The sequence below is a fragment of the Bufo gargarizans genome, chromosome 2 (genome assembly GCF_014858855.1).
Source record: "Bufo gargarizans isolate SCDJY-AF-19 chromosome 2, ASM1485885v1, whole genome shotgun sequence".
NCBI classification, from domain to species: Eukaryota; Metazoa; Chordata; class Amphibia; order Anura; family Bufonidae; genus Bufo; species Bufo gargarizans.
Genome location: NC_058081.1, coordinates 69,214,996 through 69,240,146, shown reverse-complemented (window position 1 = coordinate 69,240,146; position 25,151 = coordinate 69,214,996). Strand labels below are relative to the sequence as shown.

The 25,151-nt window shown below is 47.6% G+C and overlaps 1 protein-coding gene and 1 non-coding gene across 5 annotated transcripts in view; one reads left to right on the top strand and one right to left on the bottom strand.

The window, feature by feature from the left end:
• The first annotated feature begins 1,291 nt into the window (after positions 1–1,291).
• Positions 1,292–25,151, top strand: part of LOC122927361 (CD209 antigen-like protein C) — a 99,957-nt gene continuing 76,097 nt past the window's right edge. For 2 of the 4 annotated variants that reach the window (XM_044279140.1, XM_044279139.1), the window contains exon 1: positions 1,322–1,430. In XM_044279140.1, the coding sequence (XP_044135075.1) occupies positions 1,337–1,430 (94 nt within the window). In that variant the 5' untranslated portion in view covers positions 1,322–1,336. Of the gene's footprint in view, positions 1,431–25,151 lie in introns of all 4 variants that reach the window. The other 2 variants (XR_006387780.1, XM_044279144.1) reach the window with 2 other exon arrangements.
• LOC122929805 lies at positions 2,834–2,941 on the bottom strand. Its single transcript, XR_006388024.1, has one exon. It is a non-coding gene; the product is annotated as a U6 spliceosomal RNA (small nuclear RNA).

The following is a 25,151-nucleotide window of genomic DNA, read 5'->3' as shown; positions in this document are numbered from 1 at the left end:
AAATAGGCTGTGTCCTGAGGCGGTGAAACAAGTCCTGATCAATTTGTTATATTGTCAGTTGGAGCTCATATCATGCCAAATTATTTATACCCCAAGTCTGACAGAATATTCATTGCCCCGTCCATCACCCACTTCTAAAGGATGTATGACAGATGTAAACTATGCCGTGCACTGTGCCAGCTCCATCACTAAGATCAGTACCTGATTTTTGACTAAAGGATTTTTTTAATAACATTTACCTAGGATTTCAGCAGAGATATAACGGAAGGATCCTGAGCCCCAATGCAAAAAGCAAAATCGCTAACAAGGACCCTGAATACCATGAGACTACCTACAAGATGAAAGGGCCTCCGGGTCCCCACAGACTCCATGGTTTTGGTGCGATTGCTCTGCTCCTTTCATACCAAATATTGTTACTCCCCTTTCTTGTTCTGGTGAAACGAAACTGAACCAATTTAAATTTTCAAGTTCGACTCTTGATAATTACTTTATTTAACACTAGCTGATGACCCGGCATTGCTCGGGTATTTATTTATTGCAATTTTATATTAAATAACAGTAACTTTCACAATGGCCGCCCCTTTAACTGTGACCGTCCCTTTAACAGTGAGATTTACAGTGACCGCCCCCTTCAACAGTGACCGCCCCTTTAACAGTGACCTCCACGGTGCCCGCCCATTTAACAGTGAACTCCACGGTGCCCGCCTCTTTAACAGTGAACTCTGCGATGCCCGCCCCTTTAACAGTGAACTCCACGGTGCCCGCCTCTTTAACAGTGAACCCTACAGCGCCTGCCCCTTTAACAGTGAACTCCATAGCGCCCGTCCGTTTAATAGTGGCCCCTGCCCCCCATGCATGTAGCAGTGTAGTTGTGCCGTCATACGTCATATGACTGAATATTTAAGGACCTGCTAACTGCTAAAACATGTGATCAGTTGTTATGGCAACCTGGAGTAGGACCTGCGAGCTTCTATTGGCTGATAAGGGACATGTGACTGTGTGTATGGCAGTTAGGATTTAAGTGAAAGGCTGGATAATGCAGGTCATATTTTGGGAATATCTCGGGAACGGTACGTCCTAGAGAGCTGAGACCCCGGCAAGGGGTAGCAAGGGATGTATATACCAAGTTTCGTTGAAATGGATGGTTGCGTTTTTGTGTTTTCGCTGAACATAGACACATACATACACACATACGTCCTTTTTTTTTATATATATATATAGATTTTAGGAAGTTTTGTACATCTTACAGTTTCAGCTGCCCTCTCAGGGGCACTCACTTCTCTTTTCTAGATGTTCACCATGTAAAGAGAAAATAAGAGTTTCGTAGTGACACTTGATGCTGACCGGGACGCAGTATAACATTGCAGCGCGGGACTTAAGAATGAAAGGAAAAGAAAAGAAGAATATTCAAGATGTTACAAGGAGAAATGGTAAGTTTTATACCCACTATGGTGTACACTCCTTCAGAGGATTTTATTCTCTCTTCATTTCATGTCCTAATCACAGTTGAATCAAACTAGCAGATTTCTGACATTATTAGCCTCTCAGTGTTGGATGTGTTGGGCTACATTCACACGACTGTATGTGTTTAGTGGTCCGGAAAACACTGATCCGCAAAAAATACTGATCACGTCCTTTTGGCATCCGTATTGCATCTTTTTTTTTTTTTGCGGATCTATTGTAACAATGCCTATCCTTGTCCACGAAACGGACAAGAATTAGGCTCCATTTACACGTCCGCAACGTGTTTTTTTCGGATCCGCAAAACACGGACAGCGGCAATGTGCGTTACGCATTTTGCGGACCGCACATCGCCGGCACTATTAGAATATGCCTGTTCTTGTCAGCAATTGCGGACAAGAATAGGGCATGCTCTAATTTTTTGCGGAACGGAAGTGCGGACCCGGAAGTGCTGCCCCATAGAAATGAATGGGTCCGCAATTCCGTTCCGCAGAATGCGGAACAAAATTGCGGACGTGTGAATGGAGCCTAAGACATGCTCTATATTTTTTGCGGGGCTATGGAACAGACATCCGGATGTGGACAGCACACATTAAATGGGTCCTCATCTAATCCGCAAAAAAAACTGAATGGATACGGAAACAAAATACGTTCGTGTGCATGTAGCCTTAGGGCTCATGCACACGAACGTATTTTATTTCTGTGTCCATTATGTTTTTTGGGCAGACCATATGCCCGTTCATTTCAATGGGCCCTCAAAAAAAACGGAAGTTACTCCGCGTGCATTCCGTTTCTGTATGTCCGTATTTACGTTCCGCAAAAAAAAATAACATGTCCTATTATTATCCGCATTACGGACAAGGATAGGACTGTTCTATTAGGGGCCAGCTGTTCTGTTCCGCAAAATACGGAATGCACATGGACGTCATCTGTATTTTTTGCCGATCCGTTTTTTGCGGACTGCAAAATACTGTGCATTCACACGTCCGCAACTGTTTTGCAGACCGCATATGTCCGGCCCTGTGATAGAAATACCTATTCTTGTCCGTGGCTGCGAAAAAGAATAAGGCATGTTCTATTTTATGCGGGGCCTTGGAACAGAAGTGCGGATGCAGACAGCACACGGTGTGCTGTCGGCATTTTTTTCGGCCCCATTGAAAATGAATGGGTCCGCACTCGTTCCGCAAAATTCTGCAGAACGGATATGGACCCATTTTGCAGATGTGTGACCGGTTATAATAAGCTTTTTCAATCCATACTCATGGACTTCTGGTATTTCACCTTTATCTTTTCTTCATTCAGTATATCCAAACGCACAGTCGATAAACGTATACACCATGAAGGACTCGCTTCATCCTCCTCCCCTCTGCGCAAAAATATGGAATGCTTCAGGAATTTGCGTGTCATCCTTGCGCAGGGGCCTTGCTAATCTTCTCTGTATCGTTCCAGTTTTAGTATATGAGCTGTCGAAGGATGACACGCAAATTCGTGAAGCGTTACGCATTTTTGCGCCGAGGGGGGGTGGAGTGATGTGCATCTCAGCATCCCTCGTGGTGTATGCTTTTGGATATGCTGAATAAAGGAAAGATGAAGGTGAAATACCGGATGTCCGCAATTATGGATTGTAAAAGCTCACTATAAGATTTGTAGATCGATTGTATTCTAGGAGAATTTGAAATTCTCATGTACACGGTGCAGATTTTTTCTGTGCGGATTTCAAAATCCACAGCAGGTCAATTTATATTATTTTTCCTGACCGGATTTTCTCCATTCACTTCAATTGGGAGAATAAAATCCGCATGCGTAATATCTGCACCAAATCTGCATCAAATCCACATGCAAATCCGCACGGATTTCCCTGCGAACACCTGCGGATTTCAATGCACATTCTCCACACATAAATCCTGAACGTGTGCATTTACCCTAACACATGCAGCACTGAGAGGCTACCCCTATCTGACGTCTGCTAGTTTCATTCAACTGAGATTTGCGGGGGATAGTGGAGCTCCCTGTGCAGACGGCGCTGTTTTACAAGTGGCATTTTCTAGTTGGATGTAAATATCACTAGTCACTACATACAAACCGCCTAAAGGGCAAAAAATCCCATACGTTTTCCACAGATTTTACATTCTTTTCTATGTAAAACTACATTCTTTAATCATTTATCTTACAGAATAAACCTCCTATTTTGATTAATTACATAAAGAATGTAGTTCTATATAAAAAAAAAATTGGAAATCAGTGATAAACAAATGGGATTTTTTGCCCTTTCAAAAGCCTTTGAAAAGTATGAAGTGCGTGTAATTATATTTCACTGCATCACAGAAACAACTGACACAAAGATCTAAAAGCAGTTTAGCAGCAAACTTTGTAAAAACGAATATTTGTGTCATTCTCAAAACTTTTGGCCACGACTGTACATACCAAACACCTGCCTACAGTGTCTGTGATCAAAGGCAACTCCGATGACGGGCCTTTAACCCCACGGCTCGTGATCGGTTGTGAACATGAGATGACCGAACACCGCAGCAAGAATGCGGGAGCTAATCAGTTGCTAGGGCAGCCATAAGTCTTGTAACAGCTCCGAGGTCTGTCATAGTAAAGTTCCTATGGTACTCCCTCAGGTACGGCTCAGTAGAAACACAGCAATTTTTTCATAGACTGCAATGGTAAGCCTTTACAGTTTAAGGTAGAAGTTATCTAATGATTGCATATTCAGATCCCCTAGTAGAGGTACGAGGGACACTAACAGCTCAGTGATATATGCAGGACATCCTGCGGCCACGTGTGTTCCTCTCATGGTAGGGCTTCCAACTGGTATTATTCAGCAGGATAATGCTGGCCCACACACAGCAAGGGTTTCTAGAAATGTCTCCCCTAAATTATAATGTTTCTTTGGCTGCCCGGTCTTCAGATTTATCATCGATTGGGCATTTATGGGACCAGCTGAGATGCCAACTTCAGCAACCTAGGAGTAAGCAGGATCTACAGGCCCAGCTGTAAATGTGCTGCAGGATACCATACAGAAACTGTATGTGCGGCGAACATAGACGTCCCTTTCAATAAAAGCTTTTCTCGTGACGCCAGTTGCATTGAAGCAACAAGGGACAGAGTCCCCTTAAGTAGATGGTGTTGGTGGTACCCAGGTGTAGGAATTCCAGAGTGGTATAAGGGTAGCCTATAATGTCCCTTTGGATGTGGCTGTGCACGTGTCACGGTGCTCCTACCGGGATATCCTGGAACCCTAGGCGTAGTCGTCCGCAGCAGTGCAAATAAGGTAAATAGTTGAGGGATTTGTAGAATAAACTGAGTCCAGGCCTTGTATATAGTTGATAACAGCTTTACTTGAGTAAACTTTCATCAGGAAAACAATCTTCCAACTTTATCTTGGTTACCAGTAAGGTTTGGCATTATTCTGGCAGGCAAACACACTCGGCTCTGCAACGTCTGTTGCTCACTAGCTCTACTGTGCTAACAGGATTAAATAGAAACTTTTCCTTTCTGTAGGCTGGACTTAGCTTGGTAGTCTTACTCTGTATTTATCTTTATCTGTATCTTTATCCAGGGAACTTATCCTCCTGGCTTCTGAGGCTCTTTGCTTTTCTCTCTTGTTCCAGCAGAGCAGATATGCTGACTGTCACACAGCCTTCCCTTAGGAGGGGTACTCTAAACTCTCTCCTGCAGGGCTCGTCCAGCAGGGACGAGGGTCTGCTACCTTCCCCAAGCAGGGGGTAAGATAGACTCGACCTCTCCCCTAGAAGGGTTAGGCTAGACTGACCTTCACTATCTAGTCCCTCCCTTTCCTAGAGAGGGCTATAATGGAAAGAAGGGTTCCATTCTGTGTAACATAGTTCTGCCAAGCTTGCTGCCACCTGCTGATGAACCAGGTACATTACATTCAACAGTCACAAATTCAGAAATACAAATACACCGTAGAAGATAGTGGGGGGTGGGGTCTAAAAGGTGGTAATGCACTTCTGGGGCATTCATGGGTGTAGGAACCCCCAAAAATATGGGGGGACAGCATTTTTTCTCGCCGGGTATATTCTTATTCAGTAAACTGCGAGTTGTTTATATCGTTAAATTTTAAGTGTGTGTGTGTGAAAAATCTCACAACAAAAAAATATGCAAAAGGAACAGTTCTTTGTTTATCAGGTCACAGAAATTAACCAAACGTTTGGCATATATTTCAGTTATCCCGGGTACTTTCTCTGGCACTCCCTCCGCCGAAACAATAATCTCCCCTTATATATAATTTACTTACAGTTCTGAAGACTCGGGGGTGCTGGCTGGCTTGGCCTCGGGGGTGCTGGCTGGCTTGGCCGGGCAGAAGGAGTGTAGGAGACTGTGAGGCCTTTTTCTCCAAGCTGCTCCGGATCAGTGCTCTGGGCAACTGGGCTCCAGGCTGGAAGTGGGCACAATAAGAAAAAAATATTTTTCATTACACCTCAGGTCAGACCCCCAATGTTAATAATACCTCAGCTAACAGCCCCAATAAGATCCCCAATGTTAATAAGACCTTAGATCACACCTCAGCTCAGACCCCAATATGAATGCCCCCCAATCGGACCTCAGATAAGAGCCCTATGCATCATAGCAGCCCCTAGTGCCTCTCCAGCAGCCCCCAGTGCCTCTCATCAGCCCCCAGTGCCTCTCATCAGCCCCCCAGTGCCTCTCATCAGCCCCCCCAGTGCCTCTCATCAGCCCCCCCATCATCCAGTAATAACAGCCCCCCAATCATGTGCCAGTAATAACAGCCCCCCCAATCATGTGCCAGTAATAACAGGGCCCTCCCCCAATCATGTGCCAGTAATACCAGACCCCCCAATCATGTGCCAGTAATACCAGGGCCCCCCCAATCATGTGCCAGTAATAACAGCCCCCCTAATCATGTGCCAGTAATAACAGCCCCCCCAATCATGTGCCAGTAATAACAGGCCCCCCCAATCATGTGCCAGTAATAACAGGGCACCCCAATCATGTGCCAGTAATAACAGGGCCCCCCAATCATGTGCCAGTAATAACAGGCCCCCCAATCATGTGCCAGTAATACCAGGGCCCCCCAATCATGTGCCAGTAATAACAGACCCCCCAATCATGTGCCAGTAATACCAGGGCCCCCCAATCACATGCCAGTAATAACAGACCCCCCCAATCATGTTCCAGTAATGCCAGACCCCCCAATCATGTGCCAGTAATACCAGAGACCCCCCAATCATGTGCCAGTAATACCAGGGACCCCCCCAATTATGTGCCAGCAATACCAGGGCCCCCCAATCATGTGCCAGTAATACCAGGGCCCCCCCAATCATGTGCCAGTAATAACAGCCCCCCAATCATGTGCCAGTAATAACGGCCCCCCAATCATGTGCCAGTAATAACAGGGCCCCCCCAATCATGTGCCAGTAATAACAGCCCCCCCTCCCAATCATGTGCCAGTAATACCAGGGCCCCCGGGCAGAAGGAGTGTAGGAGACTGTGAGGCCTTTTTCTCCAAGCTGCTCCGGATCAGTGCTCTGGGCAACTGGGCTCCAGGCTGGAAGTGGGCACAATAAGAAAAAAATATTTTTCATTACACCTCAGGTCAGACCCCCAATGTTAATAATACCTCAGCTAACAGCCCCAATAAGATCCCCAATGTTAATAAGACCTTAGATCACACCTCAGCTCAGACCCCAATATGAATGCCCCCCAATCGGACCTCAGATAAGAGCCCTATGCCTCATAGCAGCCCCTAGTGCCTCTCCAGCAGCCCCCAGTGCCTCTCATCAGCCCCCAGTGCCTCTCATCAGCCCCCCAGTGCCTCTCATCAGCCCCCCAGTGCCTCTCATCAGCCCCCCCATCAGCCAGTAATAACAGCCCCCCAATCATGTGCCAGTAATAACAGCCCCCCCAATCATGTGCTAGTAATAACAGCCCCCCCCAATCATGTGCCAGTAATAACAGGGCCCTCCCCCAATCATGTGCCAGTAATACCAGACCCCCCAATCATGTGCCAGTAATACCAGGGCCCCCCCAATCATGTGCCAGTAATAACAGCCCCCCTAATCATGTGCCAGTAATAACAGCCCCCCCAATCATGTGCCAGTAATAACAGGCCCCCCCAATCATGTGCCAGTAATAACAGGGCACCCCAATCGTGTGCCAGTAATAACAGGGCCCCCCCCAATCATGTGCCAGTAATAACAGGCCCCCCAATCATGTGCCAGTAATACCAGGGCCCCCCAATCATGTGCCAGTAATAACAGACCCCCCAATCATGTGCCAGTAAAACCAGGGCCCCCCCAATCACATGCCAGTAATAACAGACCCCCCCAATCATGTTCCAGTAATGCCAGACCCCCCCCAATCATGTGCCAGTAATACCAGAGCCCCCCCAATCATGTGCCAGTAATATCAGGGACCCCCCCAATTATGTGCCAGCAATACCAGGGCCCCCCAATCATGTGCCAGTAATACCAGGGCCCCCCCAATCATGTGCCAGTAATAACAGCCCCCCAATCATGTGCCAGTAATAACAGGGCCCCCCAATCATGTGCCAGTAATAACAGGGCCCCCCCCAATCATGTGCCAGTAATAACAGCCCCCCCTCCCAATCATGTGCCAGTAATACCAGGGCCCCCGGGCAGAAGGAGTGTAGGAGACTGTGAGGCCTTTTTCTCCAAGCTGCTCCGGATCAGTGCTCTGGGCAACTGGGCTCCAGGCTGGAAGTGGGCACAATAAGAAAAAAATATTTTTCATTACACCTCAGGTCAGACCCCCAATGTTAATAATACCTCAGCTAACAGCCCCAATAAGATCCCCAATGTTAATAAGACCTTAGATCACACCTCAGCTCAGACCCCAATATGAATGCCCCCCAATCGGACCTCAGATAAGAGCCCTATGCCTCATAGCAGCCCCTAGTGCCTCTCCAGCAGCCCCCAGTGCCTCTCATCAGCCCCCAGTGCCTCTCATCAGCCCCCCCATCAGCCAGTAATAACAGCCCCCCAATCATGTGCCAGTAATAACAGCCCCCCCAATCATGTGCCAGTAATAACAGCCCCCCCAATCATGTGCCAGTAATACCAGACCCCCAATCATGTGCCAGTAATACCAGGGCCCCCCCAATCATGTGCCAGTAATAACAGCCCCCCTAATCATGTGCCAGTAATAACAGCCCCCCCAATCATGTGCCAGTAATAACAGGCCCCCCCAATCATGTGCCAGTAATAACAGGGCACCCCAATCGTGTGCCAGTAATAACAGGGCCCCCCCAATCATGTGCCAGTAATAACAGGCCCCCCAATCATGTGCCAGTAATACCAGGGCCCCCCCAATCATGTGCCAGTAATAACAGACCCCCCAATCATGTGCCAGTAATACCAGGGCCCCCCCAATCACATGCCAGTAATAACAGACCCCCCCAATCATGTTCCAGTAATGCCAGACCCCCCCAATCATGTGCCAGTAATACCAGAGCCCCCCCAATCATGTGCCAGTAATACCAGGGACCCCCCCAATTATGTGCCAGCAATACCAGGGCCCCCCAATCATGTGCCAGTAATACCAGGGCCCCCCCAATCATGTGCCAGTAATAACAGCCCCCCAATCATGTGCCAGTAATAACAGGGCCCCCCAATCATGTGCCAGTAATAACAGGGCCCCCCCAATCATGTGCCAGTAATAACAGCCCCCCCCTCCCAATCATGTGCCAGTAATACCAGGGCCCCCCAATCATGTGCCAGTAATAACAGACCCCCCGCCAATCATGTGCCAGTAATACCAGGGCCCCCCCCAATCATGTGCCAGTAATACCAGGCCCCCCCCCAATCATGTGCCAGTAATACCAGGGCCCCCCAATCATGTGCAAGTAATAACAGGGCCCCCCAATCATGTGCCAGTAATACCAGGGCCCCCCAATCATGTGCCAGTAATGCACAGGGCAGGATGGAGATTTCACAAGTAGAAAGACTGTGAAATCTCCATACCCCTGAGGGCGCATGCGCGGTTGGGTGCACGAGCTGTGTCCCTGCGCATAGGGGCGTGCGAACTGGAAGTCACGTGGCGGGGGTAGGAAAATTTTATAGTTCGGTTAAAATTTTACACCGGCGCAGCCTGGCCCCATCCTTCCCTCAAGTAGTGTGCCCGCCTTGCCTGCCAGTGACACTAGTTGCCAGTTGTACACTACTTGGGGGAAGGGTGGGGCCCGGCTGTGCCGGCCATCTGTGTACTAGGGCACTGGCAGGCAAGGCAGGCAGTGGCACAAGGGGGGCCCGCCGCCCCAAGTAGTGTGCCAGTGCCACTGCCTGCCTTGCCTAGTGCCAATATGCCATTGCCAGTGATGGTCGTGACAGCCAGGCTGCCAGTGCCTGCGGCCTGGCCCCTTCCTTCCCTGTTCCCCTAATTGGCCAATTCAATCTTTTTTAATTTAAAAATGAAATAAATGAAAAATTACCTTTTTCCTTTTCCTGCCTGGTGGTGCCGCTCTGCCTCCTGCTCGTGCAGACACCCCACGACACTAAACTGCCGCCCGCGCCTCCAGCAGCCGCCCTGCCTGCTGGGCGGGCCTGTCAGTGGAGCCGGAGGCTGGGGGTCCAGACAGGCTGCAATGGAGTCGGCCTGGGGGCGGGATTTGGGGCCACTGTAGAATCGGCGTCTCCTCGGCTCTCTCACTCTCTCCGCCGCTGTCAGTGGTGGGCGGGAGCTGGAGGTGCCGGAAGCTGCAGGGCCAGGGACTGAGAGGCGAGCAATCATGATAAACTGTCTAACTAAGTAAGCAGCTGCACAGCCTAAGCAGCGGGCCGGCTGGGCCCAGTAACTAAAGGGGGCGAGTCGGAGAAAATAGGTGGCGGAACGCCGTTCCGGGGCATTCCGCTCGAAAAAAAAGCCCTGATTGTATATAGTTAAAAAAAATTAACACTTAAACTTACCTCTTTGGAGCGATGTGATGCAGGCCTCTTCCGGCCTGTGTCCTCATGGTCAGCATCATAACCCGGCATTCCCGGGCAAGTGCCGGGGCCCAATGCTCCTGGGGAAGCCCACTGAGCTGCTATGAGCACTTCCATCAATACAGATGGGAGCTCTCACTGCTGTCATTTCACTTACGCAGTACCCCCCTGGTGGGCCCTCTGAGCTGCAGAGACTCAAAACACGCCCCCTCTACACAGGACACATGCTGCCTGAGGAGAGAGACCGCAGGGCTGGAGCTGGAGCAGAGAAGTGTGAAGACAGTCTGTGAGTAAGTCTGCACTGTGACTGTCTCTTGTCTGTGGGACAGAAGGGGGGGGGGGACTCTTCGATCTGCTGCTGCTTCATTCTATTTAGTTGTGTTACTGTTTCATTAAGCAGTTTGTCTCCATGACACCTGCCCCCCCCCCCCCCACATATCCTGTCCTATCTCATCCTCATGGAGCCCCTGCTGTCTCCTTTCCTCCCTCATGTATCCATAGCTCCTGTTTCACCCTCCTATCTCCTATTGCTGCCCTGCACAGACCTCCTGCCCCTACTTCTTGTATGAATCCCCCTCCGAGCCCCTTCAACCTACTTGCTGTGTCCACCCCTCCTGTCCACCCAGGGCTCCTGTTTCACTCCTCTGCCTCTCATTATGGTGGCATCTGAACCGCATTCACCATAAGGACCTTCTAACGTCACAGGGTCATGTGACTGTGCCCCCCACCCTGTACTGTGCCCCTTTATACCCTGCATTGTGCCCTCTTACCACACCCTGTGCAGTGCCCATAGTCATTCCCTGTACTCTTATACCCTTTTATCCGGTCACTGTATGGTGGTTTTATTATTGTATGGCGGTGGTATCCAATAACTGCATGGCCATAACTGTATCCCCTTCCATGCCCACACCACAATCTGTGTCAGAAATACGCCTAATATAGACGTATTTCTATATAATAAATGACCCCCTAATTGTATTATTATTTGGGGGTAGGGCTAATATCTTTATATTATATAGATTCTAGTGTATTATACTGTGCCCTGTATTTCCCAGTAGAAAATGATCCTTGGGAAGCACAGTCCTAATCCCTGACCACCAGGACCAGGTAGCGCTCTGTCAGTACATGGTGGCCTCCCCTCTCCGCCACGCTGCTCCGCTGTGTACTGGTGCTTATTCTGACTCTAGGGCTGGGTTCACGTCCTATTTTTGCCATCAATTTAATGTATACCAAAAATGTATGCGTTAACAGATGCCTCAGACTGATGCCGTACAGTGGCGTCTATTCACCATACAGTTCCATTGTAAAAAAACATATACGTTAACGTATGCATTTTTTACTTGACTCTGCAGCATACAAAAACGTGGAGTGCTGCACATTTGTATACATTAAACCGATAGGAAAAACGTGATGTGAACACACATTGGGGGGGAGGGGGGCGTACTAAAATTTGCTGTGGGGCCCAGTCAGTTCCTGCTACATCACTGCACATCTCCTTCTCTCCTCCAGGCCTGGCTCACTGCTGCAGTGGGCCGCCGGAGAGAAGGAGCGCAGGGAGCTGCGGTTAGTGAATGACAGGACCACCAGCTCCCCTGCAATGATAGGTATGTGAGGGGGCCACTGGAGGGTCATTCATCACACTGTGAGGGCCCCTTACACAGTATAATGACTCCCAGTGCCCCCCATTTAGTATAATGATCCCCATTGACCCTCCATTTAGCATAATGACCACTAGAGCCCCCATTAAATATAATAACCCCTCGTGCCCCCTCCATATCAGCCCCCCAGTGCCTCTCATCAGCCCCCCCATCAGCCAGTAATAACAGCCCCCCAATCATGTGCCAGTAATAACAGCCCCCCCAATCATGTGCTAGTAATAACAGCCCCCCCCAATCATGTGCCAGTAATAACAGGGCCCTCCCCCAATCATGTGCCAGTAATACCAGACCCCCCAATCATGTGCCAGTAATACCAGGGCCCCCCCAATCATGTGCCAGTAATAACAGCCCCCCTAATCATGTGCCAGTAATAACAGCCCCCCCAATCATGTGCCAGTAATAACAGGCCCCCCCAATCATGTGCCAGTAATAACAGGGCACCCCAATCGTGTGCCAGTAATAACAGGGCCCCCCCCAATCATGTGCCAGTAATAACAGGCCCCCCAATCATGTGCCAGTAATACCAGGGTCCCCCAATCATGTGCCAGTAATAACAGACCCCCCAATCATGTGCCAGTAAAACCAGGGGCCCCCCAATCACATGCCAGTAATAACAGACCCCCCAATCATGTTCCAGTAATGCCAGACCCCCCCAATCATGTGCCAGTAATACCAGAGCCCCCCCAATCATGTGCCAGTAATACCAGGGACCCCCCCAATTATGTGCCAGCAATACCAGGGCCCCCCAATCATGTGCCAGTAATACCAGGGCCCCCCCAATCATGTGCCAGTAATAACAGCCCCCCAATCATGTGCCAGTAATAACAGGGCCCCCCAATCATGTGCCAGTAATAACAGGGCCCCCCCCAATCATGTGCCAGTAATAACAGCCCCCCCTCCCAATCATGTGCCAGTAATACCAGGGCCCCCGGGCAGAAGGAGTGTAGGAGACTGTGAGGCCTTTTTCTCCAAGCTGCTCCGGATCAGTGCTCTGGGCAACTGGGCTCCAGGCTGGAAGTGGGCACAATAAGAAAAAAATATTTTTCATTACACCTCAGGTCAGACCCCCAATGTTAATAATACCTCAGCTAACAGCCCCAATAAGATCCCCAATGTTAATAAGACCTTAGATCACACCTCAGCTCAGACCCCAATATGAATGCCCCCCAATCGGACCTCAGATAAGAGCCCTATGCCTCATAGCAGCCCCTAGTGCCTCTCCAGCAGCCCCCAGTGCCTCTCATCAGCCCCCAGTGCCTCTCATCAGCCCCCCCATCAGCCAGTAATAACAGCCCCCCAATCATGTGCCAGTAATAACAGCCCCCCCAATCATGTGCCAGTAATAACAGCCCCCCCAATCATGTGCCAGTAATACCAGACCCCCAATCATGTGCCAGTAATACCAGGGCCCCCCCAATCATGTGCCAGTAATAACAGCCCCCCTAATCATGTGCCAGTAATAACAGCCCCCCCAATCATGTGCCAGTAATAACAGGCCCCCCCAATCATGTGCCAGTAATAACAGGGCACCCCAATCGTGTGCCAGTAATAACAGGGCCCCCCCAATCATGTGCCAGTAATAACAGGCCCCCCAATCATGTGCCAGTAATACCAGGGCCCCCCCAATCATGTGCCAGTAATAACAGACCCCCCAATCATGTGCCAGTAATACCAGGGCCCCCCCAATCACATGCCAGTAATAACAGACCCCCCCAATCATGTTCCAGTAATGCCAGACCCCCCCAATCATGTGCCAGTAATACCAGAGCCCCCCCAATCATGTGCCAGTAATACCAGGGACCCCCCCAATTATGTGCCAGCAATACCAGGGCCCCCCAATCATGTGCCAGTAATACCAGGGCCCCCCCAATCATGTGCCAGTAATAACAGCCCCCCAATCATGTGCCAGTAATAACAGGGCCCCCCAATCATGTGCCAGTAATAACAGGGCCCCCCCAATCATGTGCCAGTAATAACAGCCCCCCCCTCCCAATCATGTGCCAGTAATACCAGGGCCCCCCAATCATGTGCCAGTAATAACAGACCCCCCGCCAATCATGTGCCAGTAATACCAGGGCCCCCCCCAATCATGTGCCAGTAATACCAGGCCCCCCCCAATCATGTGCCAGTAATACCAGGGCCCCCCAATCATGTGCAAGTAATAACAGGGCCCCCCAATCATGTGCCAGTAATACCAGGGCCCCCCAATCATGTGCCAGTAATGCACAGGGCAGGATGGAGATTTCACAAGTAGAAAGACTGTGAAATCTCCATACCCCTGAGGGCGCATGCGCGGTTGGGTGCACGCGCTGTGTCCCTGCGCATAGGGGCATGCGAACTGGAAGTCACGTGGCGGGGGTAGGAAAATTTTATAGTTCGGTTAAAATTTTACACCGGCGCAGCCTGGCCCCATCCTTCCCTCAAGTAGTGTGCCCGCCTTGCCTGCCAGTGACACTAGTTGCCAGTTGTACACTACTTGGGGGAAGGGTGGGGCCCGGCTGTGCCGGCCATCTGTGTACTAGGGCACTGGCAGGCAAGGCAGGCAGTGGCACAAGGGGGGCCCGCCGCCCCAAGTAGTGTGCCAGTGCCACTGCCTGCCTTGCCTAGTGCCAATATGCCATTGCCAGTGATGGTCGTGACAGCCAGGCTGCCAGTGCCTGCGGCCTGGCCCCTTCCTTCCCTGTTCCCCTAATTGGCCAATTCAATCTTTTTTAATTTAAAAATGAAATAAATGAAAAATTACCTTTTTCCTTTTCCTGCCTGGTGGTGCCGCTCTGCCTCCTGCTCGTGCAGACACCCCACGACACTAAACTGCCGCCCGCGCCTCCAGCAGCCGCCCTGCCTGCTGGGCGGGCCTGTCAGTGGAGCCGGAGGCTGGGGGTCCAGACAGGCTGCAATGGAGTCGGCCTGGGGGCGGGATTTGGGGCCACTGTAGAATCGGCGTCTCCTCGGCTCTCTCACTCTCTCCGCCGCTGTCAGTGGTGGGCGGGAGCTGGAGGTGCCGGAAGCTGCAGGGCCAGGGACTGAGAGGCGAGCAATCATGATAAACTGTCTAACTAAGTAAGCAGCTGCACAGCCTAAGCAGCGGGCCGGCTGGGCCCAGTAACTAAAGGGGGCGAGTCGGAGAAAATAGGTGGCGGAACGCCGTTCCGGGGCATTCCGCTCGAAAAAAAAGCCCTGATTGTATATAGTTAAAAAAAATTAACACTTAAACTTACCTCTTTGGAGCGATGTGATGCAGGCCTCTTCCGGCCTGTGTCCTCATGGTCAGCATCATAACCCGGCATTCCCGGGCAAGTGCCGGGGCCCAATGCTCCTGGGGAAGCCCACTGAGCTGCTATGAGCACTTCCATCAATACAGATGGGAGCTCTCACTGCTGTCATTTCACTTACGCAGTACCCCCCTGGTGGGCCCTCTGAGCTGCAGAGACTCAAAACACGCCCCCTCTACACAGGACACATGCTGCCTGAGGAGAGAGACCGCAGGGCTGGAGCTGGAGCAGAGAAGTGTGAAGACAGTCTGTGAGTAAGTCTGCACTGTGACTGTCTCTTGTCTGTGGGACAGAAGGGGGGGGGACTCTTCGATCTGCTGCTGCTTCATTCTATTTAGTTGTGTTACTGTTTCATTAAGCAGTTTGTCTCCATGACACCTGCCCCCCCCCCCACATATCCTGTCCTATCTCATCCTCATGGAGCCCCTGCTGTCTCCTTTCCTCCCTCATGTATCCATAGCTCCTGTTTCACCCTCCTATCTCCTATTGCTGCCCTGCACAGACCTCCTGCCCCTACTTCTTGTATGAATCCCCCTCCGAGCCCCTTCAACCTACTTGCTGTGTCCACCCCTCCTGTCCACCCAGGGCTCCTGTTTCACTCCTCTGCCTCTCATTATGGTGGCATCTGAACCGCATTCACCATAAGGACCTTCTAACGTCACAGGGTCATGTGACTGTGCCCCCCACCCTGTACTGTGCCCCTTTATACCCTGCATTGTGCCCTCTTACCACACCCTGTGCAGTGCCCATAGTCATTCCCTGTACTCTTATACCCTTTTATCCGGTCACTGTATGGTGGTTTTATTATTGTATGGCGGTGGTATCCAATAACTGCATGGCCATAACTGTATCCCCTTCCATGCCCACACCACAATCTGTGTCAGAAATACGCCTAATATAGACGTATTTCTATATAATAAATGACCCCCTAATTGTATTATTATTTGGGGGTAGGGCTAATATCTTTATATTATATAGATTCTAGTGTATTATACTGTGCCCTGTATTTCCCAGTAGAAAATGATCCTTGGGAAGCACAGTCCTAATCCCTGACCACCAGGACCAGGTAGCGCTCTGTCAGTACATGGTGGCCTCCCCTCTCCGCCACGCTGCTCCGCTGTGTACTGGTGCTTATTCTGACTCTAGGGCTGGGTTCACGTCCTATTTTTGCCATCAATTTAATGTATACCAAAAATGTATGCGTTAACAGATGCCTCAGACTGATGCCGTACAGTGGCGTCCATTCACCATACAGTTCCATTGTAAAAAAACATATACGTTAACGTATGCATTTTTTACTTGACTCTGCAGCATACAAAAACGTGGAGTGCTGCACATTTGTATACATTAAACCGATAGGAAAAACGTGATGTGAACACACATTGGGGGGGAGGGGGGCGTACTAAAATTTGCTGTGGGGCCCAGTCAGTTCCTGCTACATCACTGCACATCTCCTTCTCTCCTCCAGGCCTGGCTCACTGCTGCAGTGGGCCGCCGGAGAGAAGGAGCGCAGGGAGCTGCGGTTAGTGAATGACAGGACCACCAGCTCCCCTGCAATGATAGGTATGTGAGGGGGCCACTGGAGGGTCATTCATCACACTGTGAGGGCCCCTTACACAGTATAATGACTCCCAGTGCCCCCCATTTAGTATAATGATCCCCATTGACCCTCCATTTAGCATAATGACCACTAGAGCCCCCATTAAATATAATAACCCCTCGTGCCCCCTCCATACAGTATAACCCCCAGTGTGGGGGCGACTGGGGGTCATTATTCTGAATGGAGGGTCACTGTGGGGTCATTATACTGTGAGGGCCCTTTACATAGTATAATGACCCCCAGTGTCCCCCATTTAGTATAATGATCACCAATGACCCTCCATTCTGTATAATGACCCCCAGAGCCCCCTCCATACAGTATTCCCCCAGTGTGGGGGCTACTGGGGGTCATTATTCTGAATGGGGGCAACTGGGGGTTATTATTCTGAATGCAGAGCCACAGGTGGTCATTATACAGTGTGGGGGGGGGGGGGGAATTGGGGGTTCATTATACTGTGTGAAGGGCCACTAGTAGTCATTATACTGTGTGAAGGGCCACTAGTAGTCATTATACTGTATAGGGGCCACTGGGGGTCATTATACCGTGTGGGAGCCACAGGGGGACATGTCAATGTAAAAAAATGCCTCATGGGGGCCCACTGGGATTTATCGCCCAAGGGCCCACATGAACCTGGAGCCGGCCCTGTGTGTCCCGACTCCAGCACAGTACGGCTCAGGCGGCGCGATGACGTCATCTCGCCGCCTACGCCGGCCTCTGATAGGCTGCCGGCCTAGTAGTGACGGCAGCCTATCAGAGGAACAGGAAAGGGACACACCTCCCTGCCCTGCTCCTCCGCACAGCCTTCTGTTTGTATCGCTGTCCTGAGGACGGCGATACAAACAGATCACTATGGAGATGAGCGCTTCTCTTCCACAATGGAAGCGCTCATCTCAGTGCCTGCCCCGCCGCCGCACACACTGCCGCTGGGGAGGATTTGACCAAACCTGTCCCCCCCGCATTATTACCTGGGGGGGATTTGTCCCCCCGTCCCCCCCCGCTTCCTACGCCCATGGGGGCATTACATATACCTCAGTGTCTAACTGTATCTCCATCTTGTATCCAGGCTAGAGGCCATATCTCATCTTGTATCCAGGCTAGAGACCGTATCTCATCTTGTATCCAGGCTAGAGACCGTGTCCCATCTTGTATCTGGGCTAGAGGCCGTGTCCCATCTTGTATCCGGGCTAGAGGCCGTGTCCCATCTTGTATCCAGGCTAGAGGCCATGTCCCATCTTGTATCTGGGCTAGAGGCTGTGTCCCATCTTGTATCTGGGCTTGAGGCCATATCTCACCTTGTATCCAGGCTAGAGGTAGCACAACAGGGTCCAAGAGCCTCCTTTTATTGTACAGTTTCCCCCAAAAAATTCTCCTTTCGCTCTAATTTTGTAATCACTCACATATATTATAAAAAGTATCATTCCAACAACTCCTTGGTGTGTTTTTTTTATTTTCTTTATTGTCAATGAACACATAACAAAAAGTAACAATGAAGCCCATAAAACAATTTCATATTTTCCCAATTCCACCACATTTTTCCCAGCTTCCCAATTAATGGAATAATTAAATGGATGTCCCGCAGATCATAGAACATGGCCTATTCTTGTCCACTTTGTGGATAAGAATAGGCATTTTTACTACTGGGTCCACGAAAAATGCGGCGAATCCAAATTTTGTGGATCTGCAGTTTGTAGACCTTAAAATACATATGGTCGTGTGCATGAGGCCTTGCTGTTATGGGTGTTGACTTTCCCACACAAATATGTATGCCAGACGGGGCTGTGTGCCCAATCTCATGCCATCAATATCGCTATCCCCAACATTGGTGGTTCAGTGGTGGCCAGGTGATGGAAAGTTTGGTGTCTATCAATTCGATAGGCACCAAACTTTCCATCACCTGGCCACCACTGAACCACCAATGTTTTTTTTTTTGTTTGTTTTTTTATATCTATTTATTTCCATCATCTCAAAATTCATCGTCAATAGATTAGATAAAAGTTACATTTTTAATCCATCAGAAAGAAAACATTCTAATCTTTTTCTATACATACACAAATATTTTTACTCCCCATTTACCCACCCTCCTATCACCCTTATGGGGAGGGAGAGGGGGACGTGTAATACAACAAAACAAAAAAAATAAGAAAAAATAAATAAAAAAAAAGCTCAATCTATCCAGCCCTAAAGTAACCACCTCTTCCATATTTCATCAACAGTTTTTTCTTTTCTACTATGGCCCTCCATCACCCGTTCTTCTTTAATCAAGTCGTCAACTGCTTTTCTCCACTGCCGAGCTGTTGGGGGGTCAGCCCCTACCCATTTCTTAAGTATTAAGAGTCTAGCTTGAAATAGCACTTTACTCAGGACAATACGTATATCTCTATTTAGACTCAGGTGTTCGGTTTCCCCCAAAATACAAGTCATGGGATCTTCTGATATTTGAACCTTCAAAATTCGGTATATAGTATCTGTTATTTCTGTCCAATATCTGAACAGTCTTGGGCATCTCCAAAAACAATGTATTAAATCAGCATTCTCTCCCCCACATTTTATACAATCATCCGAAGCTCTAACACCCATTCTTTTCAATATCCATGGGGATCTATGCAACCTATGAACTACAAAGAATTGTGAGATCTTATGTGAACCCCTGTTTGAGACTCGAGAATAGTTCTTTAAAGCATCGTTCCATTTTTCTTCCGTAAAGAATTGAAGTTCGTTCTCCCATTTTTTCCTAGCTAATATTGTAACCCGTTTCTTTTTTCCCTCCATTAATATCTTATATCTTTTTGCCGTTATTCCTCCTCTTTCACCCACATTAGTACATTTGTGCAATAACTCAGATCTTTCCATCTTATATTTGTCCTCTTGCATAGCTGACCTCAATGCATTCCTAAGCTGAAAGTATTTATATATGTCCTTTTGCGGTATACCAAACTCTCTAACCATTGTATTAAAGTCTTTCAATTTTACCCTGTTCGAATATCTGGTTTAAGTATTTCATCCCATTTTTTTCCCAGTCTATATACGTCTTAATCCCCTGCAGTTCCTTAAGGTTAATATTTTTCCATATAGGTGTATATTGCAAAAACCCTTTAATCTCTAGTATTTTTTTAATTTCCACCCATATGTATTCCAGTAAGTTTAAAACTCTATTTCCGATGCTATTTCTCCCCAGTGTACCTGATTCCAGCACCTCTAAAAAGTTCCATTCTTCTTTCCACCCCAATCTATTTACTACCTGCCTACCCACCAAACCATCTAAACTACTTTTTATTTGACCATATTGTGTAATTATATAGTAAAAAAAAACAATTCGGAACTGCTAATCCACCTTCTCTCACTGGGAGCTGGAGTATCTCTCTCTTTATTCTGGGAATCTTACCTTTCCAGAGGAAATCTCCCATTAAACTATCAAGTAGTCTAAAAGTACCCTGCGACAACCTAACTGGGGCATTTTGAAGAACATATAGTATTTTAGGGAGGAAAACCATTTTTATTAAATTTACACGACCCTGTATTGAAATTGGTAATCTACGCCAGACATGTATTTTGGCCCTAAGTTCTTTTAATAGGGGGAGCACATTTAATTTTTCATATTCTTCTATATTTCCAGAGATTTGTATCCCTAAGTATTTAAAGTTTTCTTGTTTTCCCAACACCTGCACCTTTAAAAGCCCCTGTGGTTGTGCATCTCCCAACATCAACATATATGATTTCCCCCAATTAATATTTAATCCAGAAAAACAACCAAACTTATCTATTATGTCTATAACTCTATTAAACTGATGCCCACTATTATGCATAAATAACAAAATATCATCCGCGTACATTAACAATTTTTCTTCCCCACCCTCATAGTGAAAACCTTTAATTTCCCTGTCATTTCTTATTATACATGCCATAGGTTCAATCGCAATAGCGAATAATAGTGGAGAGAGAGGGCATCCCTGCCTAGTGCCCCGATATAGGGCAAGGGGCAGGGACAAGCTCCCGTCCACCATCACTCTAGCCCGCGGATTATGATATATTAACTGTATCCATCTTATAAATCCTTCCCCTATGCCGACCCTTTTTAATACTGCCCATAAATATTCCCATTCAATACAGTCAAATGCCTTTTGGGCATCCAATGATAGTACAGCTTTCTCCCCCGCTTCTGTTCTATTAGCTTCAATATTTAAATACAACCTTCTTATGTTTGAGTATATCGTTCTACCAGGTAAGAAGCCTGTTTGATCTGGGTTTATTACACCTTTAACCACCTTTGATAGCCTATCGGCCAAAACATTTGCCAAATTTTTAACATCGGTATTTAGAAGTGATATTGGCCTATATGATCCCGGGTCTAGTTGTTCTTTGCCCTGTTTTGGAATTAGTATAATAATTGCCTGAAGTAAAATAGGAAGGTCCCGGAGACAATTGAGATCCTCTTTTAGCTCTTCTTTATTGATCGATTAATAAAAACGGACATAACCACTTCTTACATGACAAAAACGTTGACGCGTTTCGGGTGAGTACCCTTAGTCGTAACAGTTTGCCAAGTGTGACCCCACAATTTAAAGGGGCTTGGAGAACTCCTCCTCCAAAATCTGGGAACGAGTCTCCAGTCCCATTGGTTGCCACACATTGACACACCTTTTCATTCTCCACTTCAATCACAGATGTGATGGAAAACACATTGAGCGGACATTCTGTAGGCATATTAACCCTGGCGTTGCCAAGGTGCTTAGTCATTGAGAAGAAAAAGCCGCAGAATGTGAACACTCATCACTTTACAGATTAAAAACATATAGTATTAACAGAAAATGGCCTTCTGCCCTGTCACAAGCTAAGATTCATAACATTATAACATATTACATTGAACTTTGTTACAATACTCTTGATTGTTGCAACCTGCAGATACAGGAACTTGCTATTACGCTAGACACGGGTTGAGATATTTTATATTTTTCAGTTGTAAGGACTGTTAAGATGAGGTGCATGACAGTAGTCTACCATTAACCCTTAATGTACTATGTGTTATAATTATGACGTTTGAACCAGGACAATGTGGGTACACATCTCATTTAATCCATATCCTGTATATAATCAGGGGATGTGTGCATCACACATTTTCCTGTTCAAACACCAATTATTTATAGGTAGAGGGAGAGTGAATTTATAGTTACGTATCAGACCTTCGTATTCGGCTTTCACATGATAATATTGATCTAAATAGCCAATGATTTACTGGTATATATACATCAGTTCTTTCTTCAAATTGAGACCTGCTGGAATTCTAGTGCCAAGTCTAAAAATCCAGTAGGCCTCGCGTAAAAGGATTTTTTTCCGATGATCCCCCCCCCCCCCTTCTGGGTATAAGGACTCTCTCTATAGCATATGCCTGGAAGAACGAAACCTGACGTGCATGTTCTTGTATAAAATGCCTGGCTATGTTGGAAATATTCAGAATATTAGGATTGCTGATATAGTTTAGGTGTTCCAGAATACGGCTTTTGAATTTACAGGATGTGCTACCTATATACATAAGATCACAATGGGTGCACCTGATAGCATATATAACACCCTCCGTATTGCAGTTAATGTAGCTGCGGATCAGAAATTTTTGTGAATGCGCTGAATTATCAAAAGTTTTTGTAGGGATTACATAATTGCAAGTTTTGCAAGGGCTCCCTCCACACTTATAGCTCAGCCAGCTTGGTTTAAAGTTGCTTCCCATCTTATTGGCAGTGTAGAGGGAAGGAGACAGTGAGCAGGACAAAGTAGTGGCTTTTCTGGCGACAATTCTACAGCCCGATTTAAGGGCTTGGTACAAAATATCATCATCAAATAAAATAGGTAAACATTTTTTAATTGCCGTACTGATTGAGTTAAATTCACTGCTATATGTCAAAGATAAGGTGGGAATAATGTCCTGGTCACTGTCACCTAATACCTCCACACTACCACCAGAAGCCTTGTGCTTCAATTCATGTTTTAGCCTTCCAAACAACATATCTTTTCTGTCCTTCTGTAATGCAATCTCTCCCCCTTTTTATCATCCAGGTTGGATAACTCCTGTCCTTCAATCTTTTTTCCACCTTGTCAAATTCTTCTTTTAGTTTTTCTACCTTACTACAATTTCTAGCTGTGCGTACAAATTCACCCACGGGTATTGCTTTGATGGTATGCAATGGGTGGTGGCTCCTTGCATTTAAAATGGAGTTACCTGCCACCTCCTTTCTATATGAGACGGTGTGCACCACCTCACCTGGACATCCGCGGAGCGTCAAATCTAGGAAATTGATGCAAGATTCATGCGCCGAGCAAATAAATTGTAGGTTGTAATCATTACCATTAAGATATAACTGGAGGTCCGGGACGGCAGACACATCGCCCGCCCACACCATTAGTATGTCGTCGATGTATCTGCCGTACCAGACCAAACCAGACCCAAATGGGTTGCTCAGACCATAAATGTACCTCTCCTCCCAATATGACATTGTCAAATTAGCCAGAGACGGTGAAAACTTGGCCCCCATTGACACTCCGCGGGTCTGTAGGTAGTGCACACCATCAAATGCAAAATAATTGTGGGTAAGCAAATAAGCTGTGACTTCACAGACAAAGTCTATGAAATCAGGCTTAAACCCAGTATATCGATGGAGGTGGTACTCTATTGCCAACAGAGCAACCCCGTGGGGAATAGAGGGATAAAGGGAGACGACGTCCGCCGTAATCCACCTATAATTCTCTTTCCACACCATTTGGTACATTGCCCGTAATACATCCCCTGTATCTTGTAGGAACCCTGGAGTACGCCTGACCAGGGGCTGGAGAACATTGTCCAGCCAGCTGCCCAGGCGCTCAGTCAGGGAACCTATACCGGAGACTATAGGGCGGAGGGGGGGGGGGGGGTGGACGCCTTTGTGAATTTTGGGCAACGCATGCATAATGGGTGTGACAGGAGCATCCACACACAAATATCTATATTCACTGTCACCGAGAAAACCCAACTCCTTTCCTTTCAGCAGCAGCGACATATAGCTATTTCTATATTCACATAGTGGATCTTTTGATAATTTTTTGTATGTGCATGCATCTGCCAACATCCCACGCAATTGGTCGCCATAAATTGTCTTGTCCATGACGACCACCGACGCCCCCTTATCCGCCATTTTGATGACCAAGGTATCGCACTGTTGTAATTCATGGAGTGCTCTAACTTGGGATGTACTAAGATTATTGTGAATATTAATTCTTTTACTTTCTATTTCAATTTTTCTTAATTCTTTTTCTAGTACATCCTGGAAAACATCCATACTTCCCGTGCGCGACATAACTGGGTAAAACTTAGCATTTTGTGTGTGGAATTTTTTAAGGGGTTTTGGTGGATCCCTAATTCCCTGCTCCTCCTGAAGACCCTCGAGGCAACACAAAGATACCTGTTCGTTAAACAGTAAATTTTTGAATGAATTTTCTTCATAGATCTGTGTGTCGTCCTGCTGGGTGTCAGGAGGAGATGGAATGTCATAAAAGTGTCTAGATACTGTCATGTTACGCACAAATTTATTTATATCAAGTAGTGTAGAAAACATATCAAAATGACCTGTAGGTGCAAAATTAAGACCAAGTGATAATACTGGGTTTAAGCCTGATTTCATAGACTTTGTCTGTGAAGTCACAGCTTATTTGCTTACCCACAATTATTTTGCATTTGATGGTGTGCACTACCTACAGACCCGCGGAGTGTCAATGGGGGCCAAGTTTTCACCGTCTCTGGCTAATTTGACAATGTCATATTGGGAGGAGAGGTACATTTATGGTCTGAGCAACCCATTTGGGTCTGGTTTGGTCTGGTACGGCAGATACATCGACGACATACTAATGGTGTGGGCGGGCGATGTGTCTGCCGTCCCGGACCTCCAGTTATATCTTAATGGTAATGATTACAACCTACAATTTATTTGCTCGGCGCATGAATCTTGCATCAATTTCCTAGATTTGACGCTCCGCGGATGTCCAGGTGAGGTGGTGCACACCGTCACATATAGAAAGGAGGTGGCAGGTAACTCCATTTTAAATGCAAGGAGCCACCACCCATTGCATACCATCAAAGCAATACCCGTGGGTGAATTTGTACGCACAGCTAGAAATTGTAGTAAGGTAGAAAAACTAAAAGAAGAATTTGACAAGGTGGAAAAAAGATTGAAGGACAGGAGTTATCCAACCTGGATGATAAAAAGGGGGA